This window comes from Triturus cristatus, chromosome 6, assembly GCF_964204655.1.
Source record: "Triturus cristatus chromosome 6, aTriCri1.1, whole genome shotgun sequence".
Taxonomy (NCBI): domain Eukaryota; kingdom Metazoa; phylum Chordata; class Amphibia; order Caudata; family Salamandridae; genus Triturus; species Triturus cristatus.
The window spans coordinates 512,515,884-512,536,601 of record NC_140589.1 but is presented as its reverse complement, the minus strand read 5'-3'; the positions used below and the strand labels follow the sequence as shown (position 1 = coordinate 512,536,601).

Below are 20,718 nucleotides of genomic sequence, written 5' to 3'. Positions count from 1 at the left end.
CAGGCAGGGGGGTCACATGCCCCTTTGCCCATAATTACTATGGTGGGCCCAGGGATGGGGTCTCCTGGGCCAAAAACAGCCTGGGCAGTGGGATCCTCCCCCACAAATTGTGCCAGGCTCTGGGGGAGGGGGTCCTAGGTGCCAAAATCGGCACAAGGAGGGAGGCTGCTTGCTCCCCTCTTGGTTTAGGTGCCTTTGGAGGATTAGCCACATGGCCTGGCCACAGGCCTTGCCGCCAACCCCCTGCTGCGCAGGACCAAAGGTGTGGGGTTGACTGCAGGGCCTGAGGACAACCCCCCCACCCCCGCACGTGGCAGCAGTTGGATTAACGTATGGTAATTAAAAATTACTTTATGTTTAACCCTAGAAATTCACTGAAAACAAACAAAGATTACAGGGATGTTATAGTTAGGAAATAGCATTAAAAACCATAAAAATCTACTGAAAAAAATGAAATAAAGTCACAAAATATTGGAAAGAATATTGAAGTGTTTCACTTTTATCACTTTTATGACTTTGTATCAATTCTTTTGTAACTGTAAAAAGACAAAACAGAATGTTTAGAATGGCTAATGTTACATTAATGGCTATACATGTCATATTTTGGGATATGTTACCTGATTGCATTGACCCTGCAATACACGTAATGATTTTACTGGTGTCTTACGTGTGTGAGGTGATGTTGATCTATGATTGCTTGCTCCTGCTTTTTTCCAGAAATAAAATTTAACAGAATTGGAAAGATGATAGAAACCATGAGTGGGTACATGTAGAGCAAAGTTAGGTCTGTAGGAATGATTTCAATCTAGTACACAAAATAGTAATGGCAAACATATATTTAGTGATCTCATCTACACTCTCACTCCACCCCATCTCTCTTCTACTGCTGCTGGAATAAACTCTGGAAAAATATATTACCCAGCTATTGTCTAACTACCTTGAATCGCACAACATCTTGCATTCCTCACAGTCTGGCTTTCACCCCTGCACTGAGCTCTGAGTCAGCTCTCTTAGCAGTCACAAAAGAACTCAGATGGACTGTTGATCAAGGTAGCTCAGCTGCACTTAAGACTGCTGTATTTGAACACCGCTTTGACACAGCATCACACAATGTACTCATTGGGAGACTGAAGAAGAGTGGGGTCTGCAATAGGGTTCCACAATAGTTCAGATCTTTCCTGGAGTTTTTGTTCCTTCCAGGTGGCAACAAATCTCTTTTCAGCTATGCTGCAACCAATAGCTTTTTAAGATTTATGTTTGCCCTTTGGCAGACATTGTGGATTGTTCACCTTATCTTTAATGAGGATTACCCCATGCTTATTCCAATCTCAGGCAGCAATCCTTCACAACCCAAGAACTGCTTGTTAGCAGTGGTAGAGTGGATGGGCCTCAACTTCCTGAAGCATAATAACAGTAAAATTGAGATTCTTGTAGTCCAGAACCAGCCCAATCTTTGGAGCCCTCAATAGTGGCACGAAGTCCTCTTCTATCCCCCAAATCTGAAGTGAAAAATGTGGGTGTCTGTCTGGAAGGTAATCTGGCATGACAACCAAATAAGAGCAGTGTATGCATGATGTTTTGGTCTCTTAAGATGCCACTGGCAAATACTGAAAAAAACATAGTCCAGGCATAATAACATAATGCTTAGAATACGGCAATGTTATATATCTGGACATCACTCAGGCATCATTAGGGAGACTTCAAATAATTCAGAATGCAGCAGCACACCTTCTGGACCACAGCCCCAAACACCAACCTATTATGTCTCAGCTATGGGCTCTGCGTTGGCTGCTGCTGGACAAACCTATAAAATGTAAAACCCTCTGCTTTGCATATTAGACCTTTGTGAATGCGGGCTGTGCTACCTCAGGTGTTAAACTCAGCCATAATGTTCGTCCAGAACTTTAAGATCCTCCAACCTGAGGCTGGCCAAGACCCCTTGATAAACTGTGCTAGGCAGGGGGCGCTGTTTTAGAGTTTAGTGCCCAAAATATAGACCTGCAATAATGCCAAAGTGAAGAAAACTTCTGAAAATGCAGTAAGACCTGGCTGTTCTAACACTGATGGTTTCCTTGTACTGTCCTGTAGTACGTGAAGTCTTAGCCCTGAGAAGCCCTATGGAGGGCAGCCAGCACTCTATAAATCCTAATTAGCTAAACTTCCTTCAATTCATCACTTTTCAGGCATTCTGCCTGCCAGCAAAACTATGAATTACCTGGCTCCAGATTCTCACACACTCTTTACTATAGTGATTGTATCCTCCTCTCAAACCACTCGCCTTTAAGAGGACCTGTGGCAGGGGAACACCAACATGGGCACATTGTGACATGTAGTCAAGTCCCAGTGAGTTCCTTTTCCCCCAACCACTAATGAATGTGCTATGCAAGAGAAGGGAGAGTGTAATGGAGATTGCCAAATGTAATCTAGACCTTACCCATCCTTCACCTTTACATTCATTACTTTTGAAAATCTAGCCAAATTTTCAACATGACGGGGGACATACATGAAAAGAGAAGAAACAGTACAAAAGGATTGTCTACAACATCTGCAAATATTTTCCGTCAAGCACAAGAGACATCACACCAGAACAAAAGCCAACACAGATTTCTGCAGGTCGGGCCCATCCACAACTAATAGGAGAAAATGAAATAAAAACGAAGAGGGAAAGCTTCAGGAACAACCAGACACAGATCCATTAAGGGACTCCAGTAGGGAAAGCCCAAGAAACTGCTACCCCTCCATGGAACAAGGTGGAAACAAAAAGAGGAAGAGAAAGCTACACCATGGATATTCCCAAGCAAAACGCACCCAAACCTTGCCAATTGTCATACCTTAAGATCAGCTCCAAAGGCGGCAAACAGAGGCTGGCTAGCCTTGAACTCCCTTGCCAGAGGAAAATGCTTTCAAGTAGTCTTCATGACTATCAAACCCTTCAGCTCTAAAGAATACACACACACACAAACACACACACACTGAAAAGTCAGGAAACACAACCTAAGATTTGGAGCCAAATTGACCAAACACCCTCATATGCCCCAGATCCCTCAGAGAAGAAATTGCCATATGAAAGATCATTTTGTGGTTCAGAAGATATAAAGGGTTATCCACAAAAGGTTTGAAATTAGGACCTTGGAGAATTAACAGCTCTATTCTCAAATCCCACTACGAAACCATAATCTTTGAGGAAGGGTTCAACTACAGTGGCTTCTTGGGTGACCTTAGGGTTGACAGCTCACCCTCCACCAAGGACCTCATTAGGTTTCACAAAAAGGGTGGAGATTGTGGACAGCAGTCTACTGCACCTTCAAGGTAGCCACAGACAGCCCTTGAGAAACATATCCAAGACAGAATCCAGCACCTGAGGAGACAAAAAAAGACTGAGACTACAAATTCTATTTAAGACACAAAGTCTGAAAACACACACAGTGGTGATTGTAAGTCCATCTAGCAGAGAGATAGCAAGACGGTTGCATTTCTCTTGCAGCAGCCAGAGAGAGAGACCATCATGCTGCAGCCCTAACCTTTTAGCTTCAACACTGTGAAATGGAGCCAGTGGCATTGATTTTCATTGCTAAAGGACTCTTGGGTGCCAGTGAGACTTTCCATTTCAGAATGAGTGATTGCAACCATCTTTGGAGCTGGCAGCTGAGCTGACTGAGGAAGAAAAACTCATATAGATCAGAGACTGGATCCCACTGTTCTAGGATGTAAGACATTGGATGCTTCATTTAGCTTTTCACCCTAGGAAACATGGAGACCACGTGCCCCTGAACAGGAGACATGCAAAATAGTAGAAATTAGTTCAAACAATCTGAATACTCAGAACACAGTGCTTTGGAAGGACTAATTTACCCCGTCATAAACAGAGCAGATATAAATTAGAGGGATAGTGATACTATTTTCTGATATTCACAGGAAGGGCATGCTGAGCAAAATCGAGAAAAGCCATTGAGTTGCCAAGAGTGAGTGAGGAGCTCAATGAGTCCTGTCATAGGCTCTCACATCCAATCACATCCTTCTCTGGTTCTGGATAATGCTGGCCACCTCTTCTAGCCCTTGCTCAGGACACTGTCACTTAGGATGGTGTCCATGCCACATGACAAGAGTGATGCCACCCACGATTGTGGATGTACCAGCCCCCCCCCCCCCCCCACATCAGCAGTGTGAATCCTGCTTCAAAGATTTACTGCAGGATTTTAGGATCATGCAGTCTAGGGTGTGGCCAGGTGAATGGCTTAACTCCTTGTTAATAAGAGAAAGCCTTTGCTTGGTCGCTGCTCTTCATCTATGCTCCTCTGTTTGGGCACCCCAATCTAGATTATCTTCAATCAAGATATGGAGAACATCTTCCAAGAGGTTTTTCTGTTTGATTTGCAGCTTGAGATTACTTCTGCAGTGTCACCTCAAAAACTTTCCTTGTTTTCTTGGAATTATTCAACCTTTGTCAGCTCTGTCTTCAGAGGCCCCAGGTTAGTGACAGGGAAGGAGAGATACACATTACTACTTTGGGTTTTGGAACTCCTGTTGCTCCCCTGTAATGTCCTTTGCACCTGCGTACTGGAATTCTGTCACACCCTCAAAGTTGGGCTATAACTGTCTGTTGGGTCCCACCTGTATTATATGCAGATATTGTGTGAACCTTTGTTTCTGCTCAGTGTCTCAAATTCTGGAGCCTTAACTACTGTAGGACATTGAAACAAAACTTGTCTCATGATGATTTTTGGCTCTAACAAGATAAAGGTACTGTCCCACTGATTTGTTGAATGTTTACCTTAGTGCATCAGTTACTAGAGTAAACTGTGTCCTGTAGAATTGTATAATTTATGTGAAATTCATGTAAATGAAAAAGCTGTGGGTATTTTAAGTTGATGTAAGAGCATAAAGTAACAGCGCACTCATGTTCTGTTTAGTATATAAAAAAGGCTGCTGTTGAGCTACTGCAGATAATCCAAGAGAACCTCCATCTGGTGAGATAAGTTGGATGACTACAAACCAGAGTGCAAACCTGCCCCGACGTGGGTCCCATGCCCACTGTGTTACTGGAACCAAGCTGCACCCAGCTGATGAGCACATCACTAGGGCAAAACCTGTCCTGGGTTGTGTGTGTTCCGGTTCAGGAGGACCTGGCCTAGCAGTTCAGGCAGGACTGTTCCCATGAGTAGCAGGGTCAAGACTGATTTGCATATGGCTGGGATCAAACAGAGGTGGCATGGTGAGCAAAAGAACAATGGGTTGGAATGCTACCTTGAGCATTGCCAGCAGTTAGACAAATTGCAAGTACTCCCCCCATCACCTTTTGTGTGTTTGACTACAAACCACTGTAATCTCCTGTGAATCTTCTTTCATATCTTTTTGCCCATTACCCCTACTGACTTCAGCACCAACCAGAGCAATGAACATGTTCAGCACTATCTAGAGATTTAAGTGGGATGAAAAAAGTGTGGTGGGGTGCTCTAAATGGGACGTAGCTTAAGATGTGTACTTTTTAGAAGAGGTGTGGTATATGTAAAGAAGGATGTGGCTTACAATATTTAAACTAAAATCCTATACTTCCCATAGCGCACCACCCAACCACTATTTTGGTGTCTCTGTGTGAGCTTTCTGCTATTGCATCCAGATATACCACACAATAGAAGCCATGCCTGTAAAACAAACCTACTGGCTTTGACAATGCTTATTAGCCGTATCGGATAAATGAGTAATTTGAATTCAAAATGGTTATACTGTGAAAAAATGAGATTGAATTAAACATTGCTAAGGTTTGTGGAAGGGTTAGTAGTCTTTGAAAAGTCTCAATCACTCCCATTCTTCCCTGTGCACCACTGTCCCTCTCTAGTCTCTCACTGTTAAAGACCTAAACCCTTTCTCACCCTCATATGTTTCTTACATCTTCAGTCTGTATATCTCACATCTCATCTCTTTCCTCTTTAGCCCCATGTACTCCCTTGCATCTCTTTTACTTCGCCGTTCCCGCACATACAAACACACCCACTCACCAGTAAGCACACTGTTTTCTTTTACTTTAGCCCTGTTAATATTTTGACAGTTGTGTACCACCTTCACACTCATTTGCATAGAATCACAATTAGAATTGTCACACATGACTATTGCTCTGTGCGCCCTGCAGAGTGACCAAGGATTCGATAAGCATGTCTTCCAAACACTTTAAAGACCCACTAACAAGCACTGTGAAAAACTTGCCCTGCCTTCAGACTCAAACCTAGTGGTCTCAGTTGTCACCCATTAAAAACACCCAACCAGATCCTAAACCCACAAAGACACCAAGAGTACACGACATCCTGTAAAAAGTGAACCAAGATTAAGTAAAATGTCAAATGTTAATGTCATGACAACTGCATAGCTGAAATGGGTAACCTTAACGGTTCTTACTTTAATTGTTCTGAAATTCATCAATGTATTTTCCTGTCACGCTAGGGACATGAATATAGGGCCCAATAGGGAACGGTTTCAAGGTCAGGTTTTAGTTACTGTCAGGTCTTACCTACCCCACTTAAAGCCCTGCAATGCTAATAAGGAACAAGACTGGTAGGTTCTACGCTGTTCCATCAATGACATTATCTAAAGATTAGTGCTGATTTGAGTCTGAAACGGACCACATACAGCAAACCAGAGAAACTTTCAATGACACTAGGAATGTCGTTATAGGTGTCCTAGACCAACGGATGTGAGGAAGTCATTGTAATCATCACACTCAACTGGTGCAAAGTTACTGTGTTGAAACACAACCTGATGATTGAAGTTGTGGAGATAGAATACCAATCAGAAATCTCTTAACACTTTAAAAATCATTATTATTATGTAGAAATCACACCTAATACCCTGGGTCAGAAAAGAAAGAAACTCTCATTTGGACAGCAATCCTGCAATGTTGCTGCCAGAGACACTTCTCTCCCCATGCACCTCGCTTCCCACCTCTGAAAAACCATATTCTGAAGCTAAGGTGTCATTCAAAATCCAGAATCTGTTGCTTAAGTTCCATCATATACTCTAGAGCCACAAAAGAAAGCACCAGGTTGTCTAACACACATACAAGTCAAGGCTCCTTGAAGACATAATGATATCCACCCACTGAAGACAACTGTAACAACTGCAAATGTGAGTTACCTCTGAAAACTGGTGGTCCATACTGCCACTTGAAGTGTCCATAGTTACAAGAAGAGGATGCACGCGTGTGCTGGGCCTAGCAAACAGCACTAAGAACTTCCTATGGAATGGATATGTATATTGCCTGGCCAAAAACCTTTCAGACGCCAAAAAAGATATTTGCAACAGTAAAATATTCTAGGTGTTATATGTTTTCCAATCCTTGAAGAAGTTACTCTTGCACGTTGAGACCTATATGTGTGACCCATAAAAGCAGCAGCAGCAATGAAGTTAACATCAAAAATTCACATGTGCACCAAACTCCTCTTGTCATATAAAATACACCAGGACAATCTGTCTCCTCATCTGTCTCCTCTTGCGTTATGTCAAATTGGTCTGAGGAGTCCTTTTTAAGAGACTGTGCAACATTATACTTCAGCTCTCATCAAAACGGGGTTGGACCTCACAAAACTGAGAACAGCAAGATCCTCTAGGAACCTGCCCGCTGCTGTCACTGACACCTTTGTTGTCAGCTTGGGCAGCAGAACACCCGCAGCAACAGAAACTGCAAGTCCTCTTTCCTCACTGACAATGGCATACATCCTGGTCATAAACATAGACAGAAAATACTTATCCAGATCCTTCCACTCCCTAAGAATTAAAAATTTGATGTAGCTGAAATGTAACATAGAAGGCACTTCAAATTTACCAATTTTGCCTTTACTAACAGAAGGTTCTTTAAAGGGGTCAGAATATCAATGTTAAGTTGAGCCACAACAAAAAAAAAAAGTGGGCCTTTGACATATATTGTGAATGGAACTCAACACCTACACCATTCCCAACTTCTGGCATCGATGTGGAGAGGATGACCTTCTGCATCAGGTCTGTACAACTACATAGAAATAGCATCATCGAGGAGCACAAGCCACATGTCTGAGATGGACCCAGCCCAGAAGACACATCCGGATTAGAGAAGCAGCATTGCCTAATCAAGGAACATAAGTGGGACTGAGACCAACTACCACTCCCCAGTCAAATCCTCCACGGATTTTCAGCAACAGCTCGAGGTCATATCAAACATGACCTCCTGAAGTGCAGAGTTATGACTTCACAGTGTAGAGCACCATACCAACAACCTGCCCGATCAACGTTGCCGCCTAACCTAAACTTGAAGGAAAGCAAAACAAGGGAACTCTCCACCGGGGGACCTGCAGCCTAACTCCCACTGGTCCACTACGCGAAAGTACATCAATGGGAGACCTCCAAAGGGAAATTGACAAATATATCTTGTCACTGAGAAACAAAGTGCCTGGAAGACAACTGAGAAACAAAGTGTCTGGATGACAACCAAACAGGATGTGCCTGGTGAGTGGGTGCTGCTACTTTACGCCCTCCAGAAGATAATGGTCTGAGAAGTGGATACCATCAGCGCAGGATATATTCTATTCAAAATTGAAGCCAAGGGCTACATAGGCCTGAAAGACTGCAGAATATGTTGAAATTACTCCTCCTAATAATGGTGGGGGGATGAAGGATAACTGAATGTAAAAGTTGTATTCAAATGAAGTATTCATACATTGTTAACTTTGATGACGAAAAAAGACTTGTAATGTGTTAGGGAATGTTGTAAAGTCATCCTTGTGCCCTGGGCACCCCCATTTGTTTGCTGACTGGTACTGGTGATAACTGACTGTGACTGGGCCTCGCCACCAGGCCCAGGGCCAGTGATATGCTGAAAACACAGTTAAAATACAGTGAAAACACCTACATACACTAGGGTACACTATGAGATAAGGCACCCCTATGATTGGCATTACCTCCCCTATAAGGCCCTAATGGATAATAGGGCATGGGGATTAAATCTGCCTCTAGGTCCCTATAATATAATTGGGCATGGCAGTTTAGAGTCCGGCAGCTCTTTCTGCGCTTGCATGTGTGCCCTGCTGAAGCCTGAGGTCAGTTTAAGAGTAGCCTTGTGTTGCAGGGATGTTTTCAACATAAGTTGTGTCCAAACTAGACTTTGGTGTTTGGGGCACTTAAACTCTGATAAACTACAATAATTTGGCATATTAGGTACCCCCAGTATCTCCTCTAGGTGTCCCAGAGGTGGGTGATCAGGTACTTATAAGGAGGAGTCATCTAAAAGAGGTTTTCTATACCTTGAGGGTAGTGAAATTGCACATTTCACTTCCCTCAGTAAAGGGCGTCCCTAAATCAACCTATGTGTTAGGAGCAATGTGGAGTGAGGATCTATAATATTTTTACATATTCAGAACCCCTAAAGTCTCCCCTAGTTGTTCCAGGTGCAGGATCCTCATAAAATATGTTTTATTAGCCCTGGACTTATAGAAATTGCCCAGGTCATTTCCCCAGAGTAGATCCCCAGCCACATAGGTTACCATGGCAATCAGTTATTATTTAATAACTAATGCTAGGTTTCACAGAAAAATACCATTCAAGGACTTAGGAGAGTGGTATTGATAAATGCAATAATATGCCATTGTTGAATTTATCCTAAAAGGTACAGAAAATAAGTTATAAGACTTTCTTGTCTGTAAGTGATAAGTGGCACCTGGGGTGAAGAGCCATTCTGGGAGGAGAGGGTTCTTCAACATAGGAATACAAAAGCAAGGGGGAGGAGTCATAAACAATGAGCAAAAAAGGCCCAGGTGGGCAGGCAGAGAAAGCCAGGTCCCTCTATGCCCACCCCCTCTGAACCCAGCCAGATGGCAGGCTTAAGGAAGGAATGTGCAGGTGCCAGAAAGAGGGAAAATATGGAGATGAGCCATCCTGCAGGTTGGTTTAGCCAGCTTTTGCGTCCCTGCGGAGACTTCAGCAATATTGAATTTTGGAGAGAGGTACTTTCTGAGAGACCATTGTGCCACACTTTGGAGGAAATATTCATGTCTGGGTTGTTGCCCTGCATCTCACTGGACAGAACTTCCCTCCTGTGTGACCCCAGAGAAAACTAAATACGTATGTGAGAGTGGTAGAACTTCTCAGATCTGCTGCTTGAAACAACAGAACAAGTAGGGTTCATGCTGGAAGTTTGATTTGCACCAATCTTGCCCTTCACTCTGACTGACTGTACCTGGGACCCTCAAAGCAACTCCAGGAAGAAATTCCAGAAGTTTGGAGAAGTTTGGAGCAACTTTGAAAAATAAACTCCATAAGTAGACCGGCTCGTCCTGGCCAGCCAAACAGGCGCCCCTCAACCGCGAACTGGCCTGCCTTCCAGGTTTGTCCCGCTGAAAAGCTCCAGAGGTCCGACTCCCAGAGTTTCACCAGGAGCTGGTCAAAACCCAAGCCGGCGAACACTCACTGAATCTGGCCTGGTGAAGAGCATCAAGGGTCCCCAAGAGAAAAAGATCCATAAAAGTTTCTATGTGTGAAGGTGGATGAGGTGACCGATACCAACCACGAGAGTCAAGCTGCCCACCTTCAACTGCGAGCCAGCCTGGATCTTTGGTTCGTGCCGCAGGAAAGCTCTGGAGGTCTGACTTCCATAAGTTTGAGTGGGAGCTCGTCGAAAGGCAAGCTGCCAAACCCTCAATGAATCCTGGTTGGTGGAGAGAGTCGAGGGACCCTGAGAGAAAAAGCTCCGGGAAAGTTTCTAAGTCAAAAGGTAAAATCTTTGACCGAGGCCTACCGCGAGGAGTAGCCGTGCACTGCTCCATTGCAATTGGCCTGAAACTTTGACTTTGTTCTGGACTAGCGCTACCAGATATCCCAATAGGCTCTATAAGTTTCTATGTACTATATAGTTCTAAACCTTTAAAAATTCATATTCGGTTTCCTACATTGGATATTTTTTTCGTTTTGATGTCATTTTAAAGATACAAATATTTCAAATTGGTGTTGGGTTTTTTATTGTGTGTTGTGTCTTAATTATTTACTGAATTTGTGTTTTTAAATGCTTTACATACCTCTCATAAAGTTAAGCCTGCCTGCTCGCAACCAAGCTACCATGGGTTGAGCATGAGAATAGTTTTCTGAGACCTATTCTGAGCCCTATAATGTGTTAGTGACCTTATTGCTAGTGGTACATATATATGTACCACTACAAATAACCAACTTTGCAACAGGGAGGCATTAAATATGGTCGAAAGAATAACATATGTATGTATATTCTTAAATTGTTTCTATTCATTACTCTTTCAGGTACTGCTCCACCTTAAATATTCTACACTGATTTAGACAGGATTTAAAAAAACTTAGGTGTAGTTATGGCTGAGAGTATGCCACTGTTTTCAGCTAAATACAATTATACAACGTATTGCTTAAGAAAGTTCTTGCCTTTGCTATCCTGCTGCAATTAGATATGAAACAAATTGGAGAGGGGTTGATTTTGCTTTTCGTTTACCTTTCTGCTTTCCTACACTCTTTTATAGTATAAACACTTTATAGTAGCTTTAAAAAAAATTAAATAGGCAGTACACCATGCAGCATGCTCCATCAACTTCTACCATGCACTAATAACTGTTTCTGGAGATCTACACAATAAGCTCTCAAGCAGGAAACAAGCCAAGCAATGGACTTAAAAATGCAAAATAAGTATCGTCAGTCCTAAAAAAAAAACTAAAAAAAAACCTTTGAAACCTAAAGCTATTGTGAATTTACAGTACACATACTTTAACAACAAATTAATTGTTAAGTGCATCATCTGGACTTTGATTTTAGCAGACATGTTCAATTGGAAATGTCCATAATCTGTAATTTAGAAGCACCCACTGAATAATGTATTGGATTTTTCCAATAGTATGTTAAGTTTCCAAAAATGAACATCCTGCGGGTCCAGAAAATGATAGTGAAAAAAAGCAAAAGCACAAAGAGACAGGGCCATGCTATTCACCCACGCACCTGGAGGAACTACTCCAATACCATCATCAACATCAAAATCTGAGATGTCACTATCATTGATTCGCTGAGATCCTGTACAACAGTAAGGCAAATAAATAGCCACACATCTGGTCATTTCACACAGTATAAAGAAAGGCATTTTCAAATGTGCACAAACGAAACAGTATCATTCAACTGTTGTCATAGACATACGTTGAGAACAATGGTAATGTGTACTCACTTTGTAATTTTTTGTTCGAGTTTTCTCCATGGGCATATCTCCTTGGCATGAATGGTGATGGCTGAGGCAGAGGTAGTGAGGATTCATCGTGCGTTTGAAGTTTATACCAATGTGATTCATCATCTAAAAGTGCTGTCTCCAACTCTATGAGGATCTAAGGAAAAATACACCAGATTTTGTTAAATGTCTGCTCGTATGATCACAATGAATTTAACAACTGTGTATGCAGAAGAGTTGGTTGCTTATATTATTAATTTATTCCAAAGTTTTGCGTCACTATGCAACTGAAGTAAATGAAAATTATGTGAGGAGGACTGTCTCTTTTCTTATGATGATGATGAAGACACCTCCTAGATTCATCCCTGACATGAAAGAAATGGTACACTTGCTACTGCATTTGCATGGGTTCAGGTGGCTGTCATTGTTGTCACTGCTCAGCCTTAGTAAATCCACAGAACTTGCGACAATGTTGGCATTAATGTGGCACAGGGAAGGCCAGTCTCGGGGAGTGAGCCGTAGTTCTATTGTTGTAAAAACATTTCAAGGACGAGCCAACCTTCTCCTCAAAAGGCCACTCACGTCAAAGGATATATCCATAAGGAAACTCTGGACATTTAAAAAATCTCCAGTTGAATACATACAATCATATCGAGACAGCAGGACAGCTGTATCCAAAGACCAAGAAATGGGGTTCACAAAATTAAAGCCACGTGCCAGGATCTTGTTTAATGGAACTAGGCCATCACTCACCAAGTTAAAGAATGGCTTCTTGCATATATTCTGGTAGGCTAACAGTATAGACTTTGCACATTCTCATAATATATGGACATATCATTTGAGGAGAGCCACACTGCCAGAGGCCAAAACAATGTGGCCCAAGTCAATTAGATTGCTGTTCTGTTAGCATTGTTTTCTTAACCCACTAATCATCTGTGAGGGTATCCAGGTTCTCTAAGTGGAAGAGCAGCCTTGGAGGGATTACTTAAAAAGCTTGGTCTTCAGCTTCTTGTGAAAGTCAAGAAGAAAGGAGGAGTCTTTGATGTGTTGTGGGAGGTCGTTCAATGCTTTAAGAGCCAGGTATGAGAAGGTGCAGCCCTCCTCGTCAGCTTTTGTGTATGCGTCAACTGTATACTAGTGAGAGACTGGCAGAGCGGAGGTGTCCAAAAGGTTGGTGGAAATTAATGAAGCTAGCCAGGTAAGCAGGGCCTGGGTTGTGGAGTACTCCATAGGTGTGCATGAGGAGTTTGAATTGTGCGCACTTGTGTATCGGGAGCCAGTGGAGTTACCTACTGGGTGGTGCGATGTGGGCTTGGCGTGGGAGTTTGAGGACTAGTCTGACTGCTGTGTTTTTGATGGTCTGCAGTCTTCTTATGAGCTGGTTGGTTATCCCTGCACACAGGGTGTTCCCATCATCTAGTCTGCTGAAGATGAGGACTTGGGTGATCGTTTTCCTGGTGTTGTCCCATAGCTACTTGAAGATTTTCTTCATTATCCTTAGGGTGTTGGTGCAGAACGATGATTCTGAGGTTTCTTGCTTGTGAGTAAGGGGTGGGTACGAGGTGTGACGGCCATCATGAGAAGTACCATGACTAGGCGTCTTTCCTGAAGGCTACCATTTCGATCTTGTAGAACTCAGTTTGAGGTAGTTGAATTTCCTCCAGGTGGCCACTTCGATCATGCATGTGGTGAACCTGTTCCTGGTTTTGGGTGTTTTCATATGAGAGGAACAGTAAGTTGCATGTCGTCTGCATTTGTAAGGATGTTTATTTTGTGAGACCGTTTGATGTCGGCCATAGGAGTCATGTAGATGTTGAAGAGCATTGTGCTGAACAAGCAGGAGATGATTTGGATTCTTCTTCATGCGAGGAAGGAGCAGATCCATTCAAGGGTGTGTCCCTGGTTGCCTGCTTAGTGTAGTTGTCGGATTAGAGTGGGATGGGAGATGATGTTGAAGGCTGTTGCTAGTTGTAGAGGGATGAGGGCAACTGTTTTCCCCCTGTCAAGAATCATCCAGATGTCTTCCATTGCTGCTATCAGGGTGGTTTCCATGCTGTGTTGGGTCTAAATCCTGATTATGTGATGTTGAGAAGCTGGAATTTAGCAAGGTGTTCATAGAGGCACTTGTTGATGGCTTTTTCCAAGACCTTGGCTGGGTAGATAAGTAAGAATATAGGTCAGTTGTTGGCGACCTATGGTCGGTCGAGAGTGTCTTCAGGACAGCATTGATGACTGCGTGTTTCCATGGTTCGGGAAGTATGGCTGTGCTGATGGAGGTGTTGAGGATGGGGGTAAGGTCACCGTTGATAGGGATCATGCCTTTGTCAATTGCATCATGAGGGCAGGAGTCCATCAGGTCCCCAAAGGTATTTGTCTTCATGATTGTTATGGTTTTCTCTGTGCTAATTTGTTGTCTTCCCTCGTCACATGCAGACTTCTGGAGAGGGTCGGGTGGTCCGGTTGTGGGGCGAAGTTGCTGTTTATAGCTGTGATCTTGCTGCCAAAGAAGTTTGAGAGTTCACTACACAGATCTTATAATGGGGTGATGTTGCCTCTGGCAGCTCTGAGTGTGTAGAAGTCCTTGATGATTGCAAATATTTCTTTGCTGCTGTGGAAGCTGGTATTTATTTGTTCGACTAGGGCCTTCCTCTAAGTTTATTGGATTATGTGGTGGTATCTTCTATGAGTAGCTTTGAAAGTGTCTTTTTCCACTTCCTCCTTTCCTGGTTCTCCAATGTTGTCCGGGTGTTTGCAGGGTTGCTTGGTAATTCTGAGGTCTTCTGCGTACCAGCTGGCTTGTGTTCTACTTTTTGCGGTTTGCCTTTGTTTCCTGGGGGGCAGGATGTTGGCCCAGCTGGTGATCCATTTTTTGAAGCTTTTAATGTTGCTTGCCAGGAGGTCCATGGGTTCCAGTTTGTACCTGTGGAGGACGGTCATCCAATCCACCTCTGTTAGGTTGTTCAAGTGTTGGCATACTGAGCCCATTGTGGAGATTTTCTACATTGATGAATGTTGAGTGTGAAACTGACTATCGAGTGGTCTGTCAGGGTGACTGGTCTTGGTGTGTTGAATGTGATGTTGTTGAAGGTTGTGAAGACGAAATCTAGGATGCGTCCATCAGTGAGGGTGGGCTCTGTGATGCATTTGTTTGGTAAAAGGTTTCTGAGGCGAGAAGGGTGCTGAGGTGGGTTTAGTCCAATTTTCTAGATGAGGTCTCCTAGAAGGATGAATGCACTGCAGTCAAAGACTGGGGCAATTAAGTCCGTAATGCTGGCAAGCTCGGCTCTGAGGCCTGAGGAGCAGTAGACTAGGGTTCACCCAAGCTGTGGTTTGTAATTTAAAGTTGAGGTGTTCCATATAGTTTGTTCCAACTTCAGAGGAGACAATGCAGTTGAAGGTGTCTTTATGGATGATGGCAATTCCTCCTCCAGAAGTGGTATTGCCGGTTGATCTTGTATCTGGCAGGAATGGCGGTAGTGATATCTGGCATTGAAGTTATGGTCAGTCATGTTTCCGTAAGGAAGAGGAGGCTTTGTTGTTTAGCAGGTCCCAGATCTCACACAACGTGCTTGCTGAGTAAGCGGTGGTTAAGGAGTAAACATGACATTGGTGTGGGAGGGGTGCAAGTGTGCTTGTTGGTAGGTGTTTGAGTGTTTGGGGGTTGGGTGCTGTGGGTATGTTCTTGGTTGGAGTTGTGGGAGTGGTGGTGCAGGTGGAGCGGCAGAGGAAGCAGGTGATGTGTGGTGTGGCAAGCCAGCAGAGGTTGGTGCGATGTCCAAGAAAGGAGAATGGAAGAGTTGTGGTGGAGCGGGGGAGGGCCAGGGTTTCTGGCACTGGGTGTGGTCCAGGCACAGACTAGAGCAGATGACTTCTCTTTAGTGCTGGCATGTCTGCCATTACGTAGGTCCTAGTAGGGAGAAGGAGTGCAGGGGCTGAGGAGGAGCTCAAAGCGCTGAAGCCAGGTCTGCAAGGGTCTTGACCGGGAGATGTTTGGTCGCTGGTAAGTCCAGGGAGGGATGGTCTATGCATCCGCTTAATGGTTTGTCTGTGCTGTGGTCGCCATTAAGTAGGCCCTGGAAGGGTAAGGGGCACAGGGCTGAAGATGTGCATGATGGCAGGGAAAGAAAGAGATCGGGGAACAGGTAAGGAGTGGGGGAGGAGGGCGAGGCCACAGGGAGGGTGGGAAAGGGACACTGGATGGGGCCTACAGAGAAGATAGCAAGGCACAGCAGAAAGGTCACAGAAAGAGCAAGCAAGTTGGCAAAGGTCAGAAAAAAGGCATAAGACATGGCACAAAGAGTGAGAAAAGGCAAAAAACTGTGAGATAAAAGGCACAAAAAAAGTAGCAGAAAGAGTGAGCGAAAAGGCAAGAAGAGCGAAAGGGAAGGCACAAAGATCGAGAGACGTGGCACACACATCACAGAAGGATTGAGAGAAAAGGCACAAAGAGCCAGAGAAAAGGTTCAAAAAAGTTGCAGAAAGAGTGTGATAAAAGGCAAAAGAGCAGGAGAAAAGGCATGAAGAGTGAGATAGGTGACATATCCTATTTCCATATCCATGAGGACCACCCCAATCTGGCTCCAATTAGGGAGTTGAAGATGTACCTCAATGAAGAACACTACACAATGCATTAAACGTTTTCAACACAGCTCCATATCCCCTTACTTTTTTACCTTATGCTCAACTTTTACTATGTACAGTGCTCAGCTGCCTTTTGACTGGGTTTGGATGACAGAAATATCATAAATATATATACATTTACCTTAGACATCCCAACAGACTTTATATTTTTATGCTCGCAGAACAAAAGTCTTTGGGTTTGTGGCTAAATCTAATCCTTTTACATTTTACTTTTGGGTCTGTCAAATCAGCCTACAGAGTTATTTGAAAATAAGAACATTTATGCCAGGTAGTTTGTATTGGCCCAATTTTTGTGGGCGGCATGGAACATCAGGAATAGACACTGGGAAAAACTATAAACACAGCCGTCCATTAGCTACCCAAGACATTACTTGCTTCAGATTAGCCATGAATATAAGATTAACTGAAAAGACATATAACAATCTGGGCAAGGCCCAAAACTCCATATTCATCTTAACACCCCGCATGGCCTTTCTGATATTCCCCTTGAAAGGCCCACCGGGTCATGGTAGATTTTTCCCCTAAGTACTGGAGGAATCTTGATTCCCATATCACTTGACTCACCGCGGCCATTTTATCTCTACCCGACACCGTAGGGAAGAGACAGGATTTTTTCCAGTTAACTAATATTCCCGATACTTGCCCCTTCGAAATCCTCCCCCACGGTTTGGAGAAAAAGCAGAAGGTCGTCAGCATATAACACAATATGGTGGTGCCGATCAATTACCTCCAAACTCCAAGTTGTGGCCCGAGCCTGAATGATGTTACTTGTTCATGTGTGAGGACAGGCGGTTCATGCCAGCATTACGTCATTGTGTCTGAAGTCTTTCTCTGTGTATAATTGCAAGGAAGAGATATTTTTTTCCTTTTTATATGCTGGTGGAAAGGCAATATCTGGGTGGATGGTTATAAATAATTAAATAAATATCAGCATTTGTAAAGTGCACAGCGACCTCGGGAAAGGTGTCCCGGTGTTGGGGGACGTTTGGAAAATTAAGCAAGCTATTGCCCAGAGTCACAAGTTGCTGGGCTAACCTGCCTCTCTGGCACCAGGGATCGAAACGTGAACCCCCATGTTCCGGAGTCAGCTGCCCTGGCCACTGCACCACACCTCTTTCCTAGGATAGACAACATGGAATCTACCCTGAGTAGAGCAAAGGTTTTTTCTAAACTTGATCTTAGGCCAGAGTATCACCAGGTGGTGTTCACCGAGGAGTCACAAGATTTGACAGCATTTGTTACACTTGATGGTGTCTTTCGCTGACAAAGCTTAAAATCAAAGATATTCCCCCCTACTCAGCTACTACTTCCTATGCCAACTCAAAACTAACAACCACCGTTTTAACCCCTGCAAAGTTAGGTTCCAGGTGCCTAGAAGTAACACTTGTCAATGCTAGGTCATCGATAAAAAACACTCTGACTTTCTCCGGATTTTTAGAGTCGCAAGAACTGGACCTGGCATTCGTTACAACAGAGACCTTGGCAGACTCCGGATCTGACCCAGACCTCATCATGGCAGTACCCTCGGTCTTTGCCATCTCCGGATTAGACTGGCCTTTGAAAAGGGGCGGAGGGTTAGAAATTATTGCTCAGGAACATCTGAAAGTCTCCTTTGAGCCCCTACGAGATGTACCAAACTGTAAAGCGCTGGGTTTCAAAATTGCCCTGGCCAGCCAACATTCATTTAACAGGGTAATATTGTATAGACCCTTAGGTCCTAGTGCAGCTTTTTTTACACAACAGCAATCAACTGTTTGACATTAAAATGTTGTCTCTGGACTTTACCATCCTATGAGATTTTAACATCCACCTAGAAAACACTGCAGCTAAAGACATTGCAGCCTTCAATAACCTTCTGGGAAGTGTGGGCCTCACACAACTAGTGAATTGCCATACTCATAAGGCTGGCAACGCTTTATTGGAATTTTTCCAGATAACCCGTATCTTATAATCACTTTTATTATCCCTCTTGCATGGTCTGATCACTCAGCAGTAATGTTCAGCATCTGCCCAGAAGCAATAATTGAGCAGGTAACCCTCACCCGGGCCAAATCGCTGAAACGCCCTTGGCACAAAATTACCCCAGAAATCTTTAAGAACCATCTGCACGACTCTAAACCCGTTCTCCCAGCAGACCTGGACAAGGCCACCAATCTTTACCATAATTGAATCTCCGATAATCTAAATATTATAGCCCCTTTAAAACCATAACCAATAAAAGGACCGAGCCATGGTTTGATGATAGTTTGAGACTTCAGAAGCAAGCATGTCGTAGGCTGGAAAGAAAATGGTGCACATATTACGATCCTGTTGACAAGATCACTCATAAGTAAGCCATCATGGAATACAAAACAAGAATTTTAACCACCAAAAAATTCTATTTCTCCTTTAAAATTAGGACTTCCCTAAATTTCTCCAAAGAACAATTCTTGACAGTTCAGAAGCTGAGTAAACTCCTCATACAAATAAACACAGGTATAGATCAAGAATTCTGCAGTTTACTAGCAGACTACTTTCAGGCAAAAGGGAAAGCAGTCGTGGATTCCTTTTCTTGCAACCATCGGGTGACGGATATGCGCACTAAGGGACCCTCCCCCACTACCACAGAGGGACTAAGGGATTCAGGCTTTCCAGCAGTTACTACCCCCAGCTTTAATACCTTTAATCTAATTTCGGATATACAGGTCATGACCATTCTTAAACAGACTAGAGCTATATCCCCCTGGGACCCGAGCCCCCCAAAAGTCCTCCACTCGGTTCCTTAGGTAACAGCTAATTACCTCAAAGATATCTTCAACTGTATGTTCTCCGAGGGATATTTTCCATTACAAAGGATGAGGGCATCCATTCTCCCGTTGCTGAAAAAAATCAAATCTGAACAATAAAGACCCGAACAGCTATAGGCCAATCTCCCGATTGCCTCTGCCAGCCAAGATTGTGGAGAAGGCCATGAATATAGAACTTACCCAGTTTATTAATGAGAATAAACTTCTTGTTAGCTCTCAATATGGCTTTAGGAGTCTACATAGCATGGAGTTGGCCCTGATTAATGTGGTGGAGGTAATAAGAGAGGTCTTGGATAAAGGCGGGAAATATGCCTTGATCCTGCTGGACCTCTCGTCGACCTTTGGACACGGTCAATCACAACCTTCTTATCAGCCATCTCTCTTCCCTGTGCATTAGGGGTAGAACATTTGACCTACTGAAGTCTTTTCCAAATGATAGAGAGCAACTGGTGGAGCTTGGGGCATACAAGACCCCAGTGTTGTCTTTTCCTTGCAGGGTACCGCAGGGTTCCTCGCTGAGTCTGACCCATTTCAACCTCTATATCACTCCCCTCTGCTCACTTATAAAGTCCTTCAGCTTTAAGATGGTGTCATACGCTGATGACACACAAATCATGGCATCCTTTGCAGGGGATCCAACTAACACCGCGTCAAGATTTTACAACTGTATGCACAAAGTTGGTAATTGGATGTCCCAAAACTGCCTGAAGCTGAATACAGGTAAAACTGAGGTGCTTTTCTTCAGACAAGATAACTCCTTCTGGACACCAAATTGGTGGCCACGGGAATTAGGAAAAATCCCCAAGCCAGTCACGAAGGTGAAAATCTTAGGAGTTCACTTTGACACCAAGCAGTCTTCTGGAGGACAAATTCATGCGATCACCTCTTCCTGTTTCTTTACGATTAAAACTCTCAGGAAAATATTACCTTTTATTCAAATAGAACTCCAGAAAGGGGTGGTTGCGGTACTCATCCTACCTTAAATTGATTACAGCAATCAGCTTTTTCTAAATATAAAATCATGTTACCTCAATGAATTGCAGGTCCTCCAAAACGCAGCAGCTCGCCTGTTGCTTGCTATCCCAAAACATCAATCAGTGGTCCATACCA

General features: G+C 43.6%; 1 protein-coding gene across 5 annotated transcripts in view; it reads right to left on the bottom strand.

The window, feature by feature from the left end:
• RIMS1 (regulating synaptic membrane exocytosis 1) overlaps positions 1–20,718 on the bottom strand; it is a 1,904,179-nt gene that overhangs the window by 739,383 nt on the left and 1,144,078 nt on the right. For 3 of the 5 annotated variants that reach the window (XM_085610935.1, XM_085610936.1, XM_085610934.1), the window contains 2 exons: positions 12,185–12,338; positions 11,965–12,036 (listed from right to left, as the gene is read on the bottom strand). In XM_085610935.1, coding sequence (XP_085467061.1) covers positions 11,965–12,036; positions 12,185–12,338 — 226 coding nt within the window. The remainder of the gene's footprint in view (positions 1–11,964; positions 12,037–12,184; positions 12,339–20,718) is intronic. The other 2 variants (XM_085610937.1, XM_085610938.1) reach the window with 1 other exon arrangement.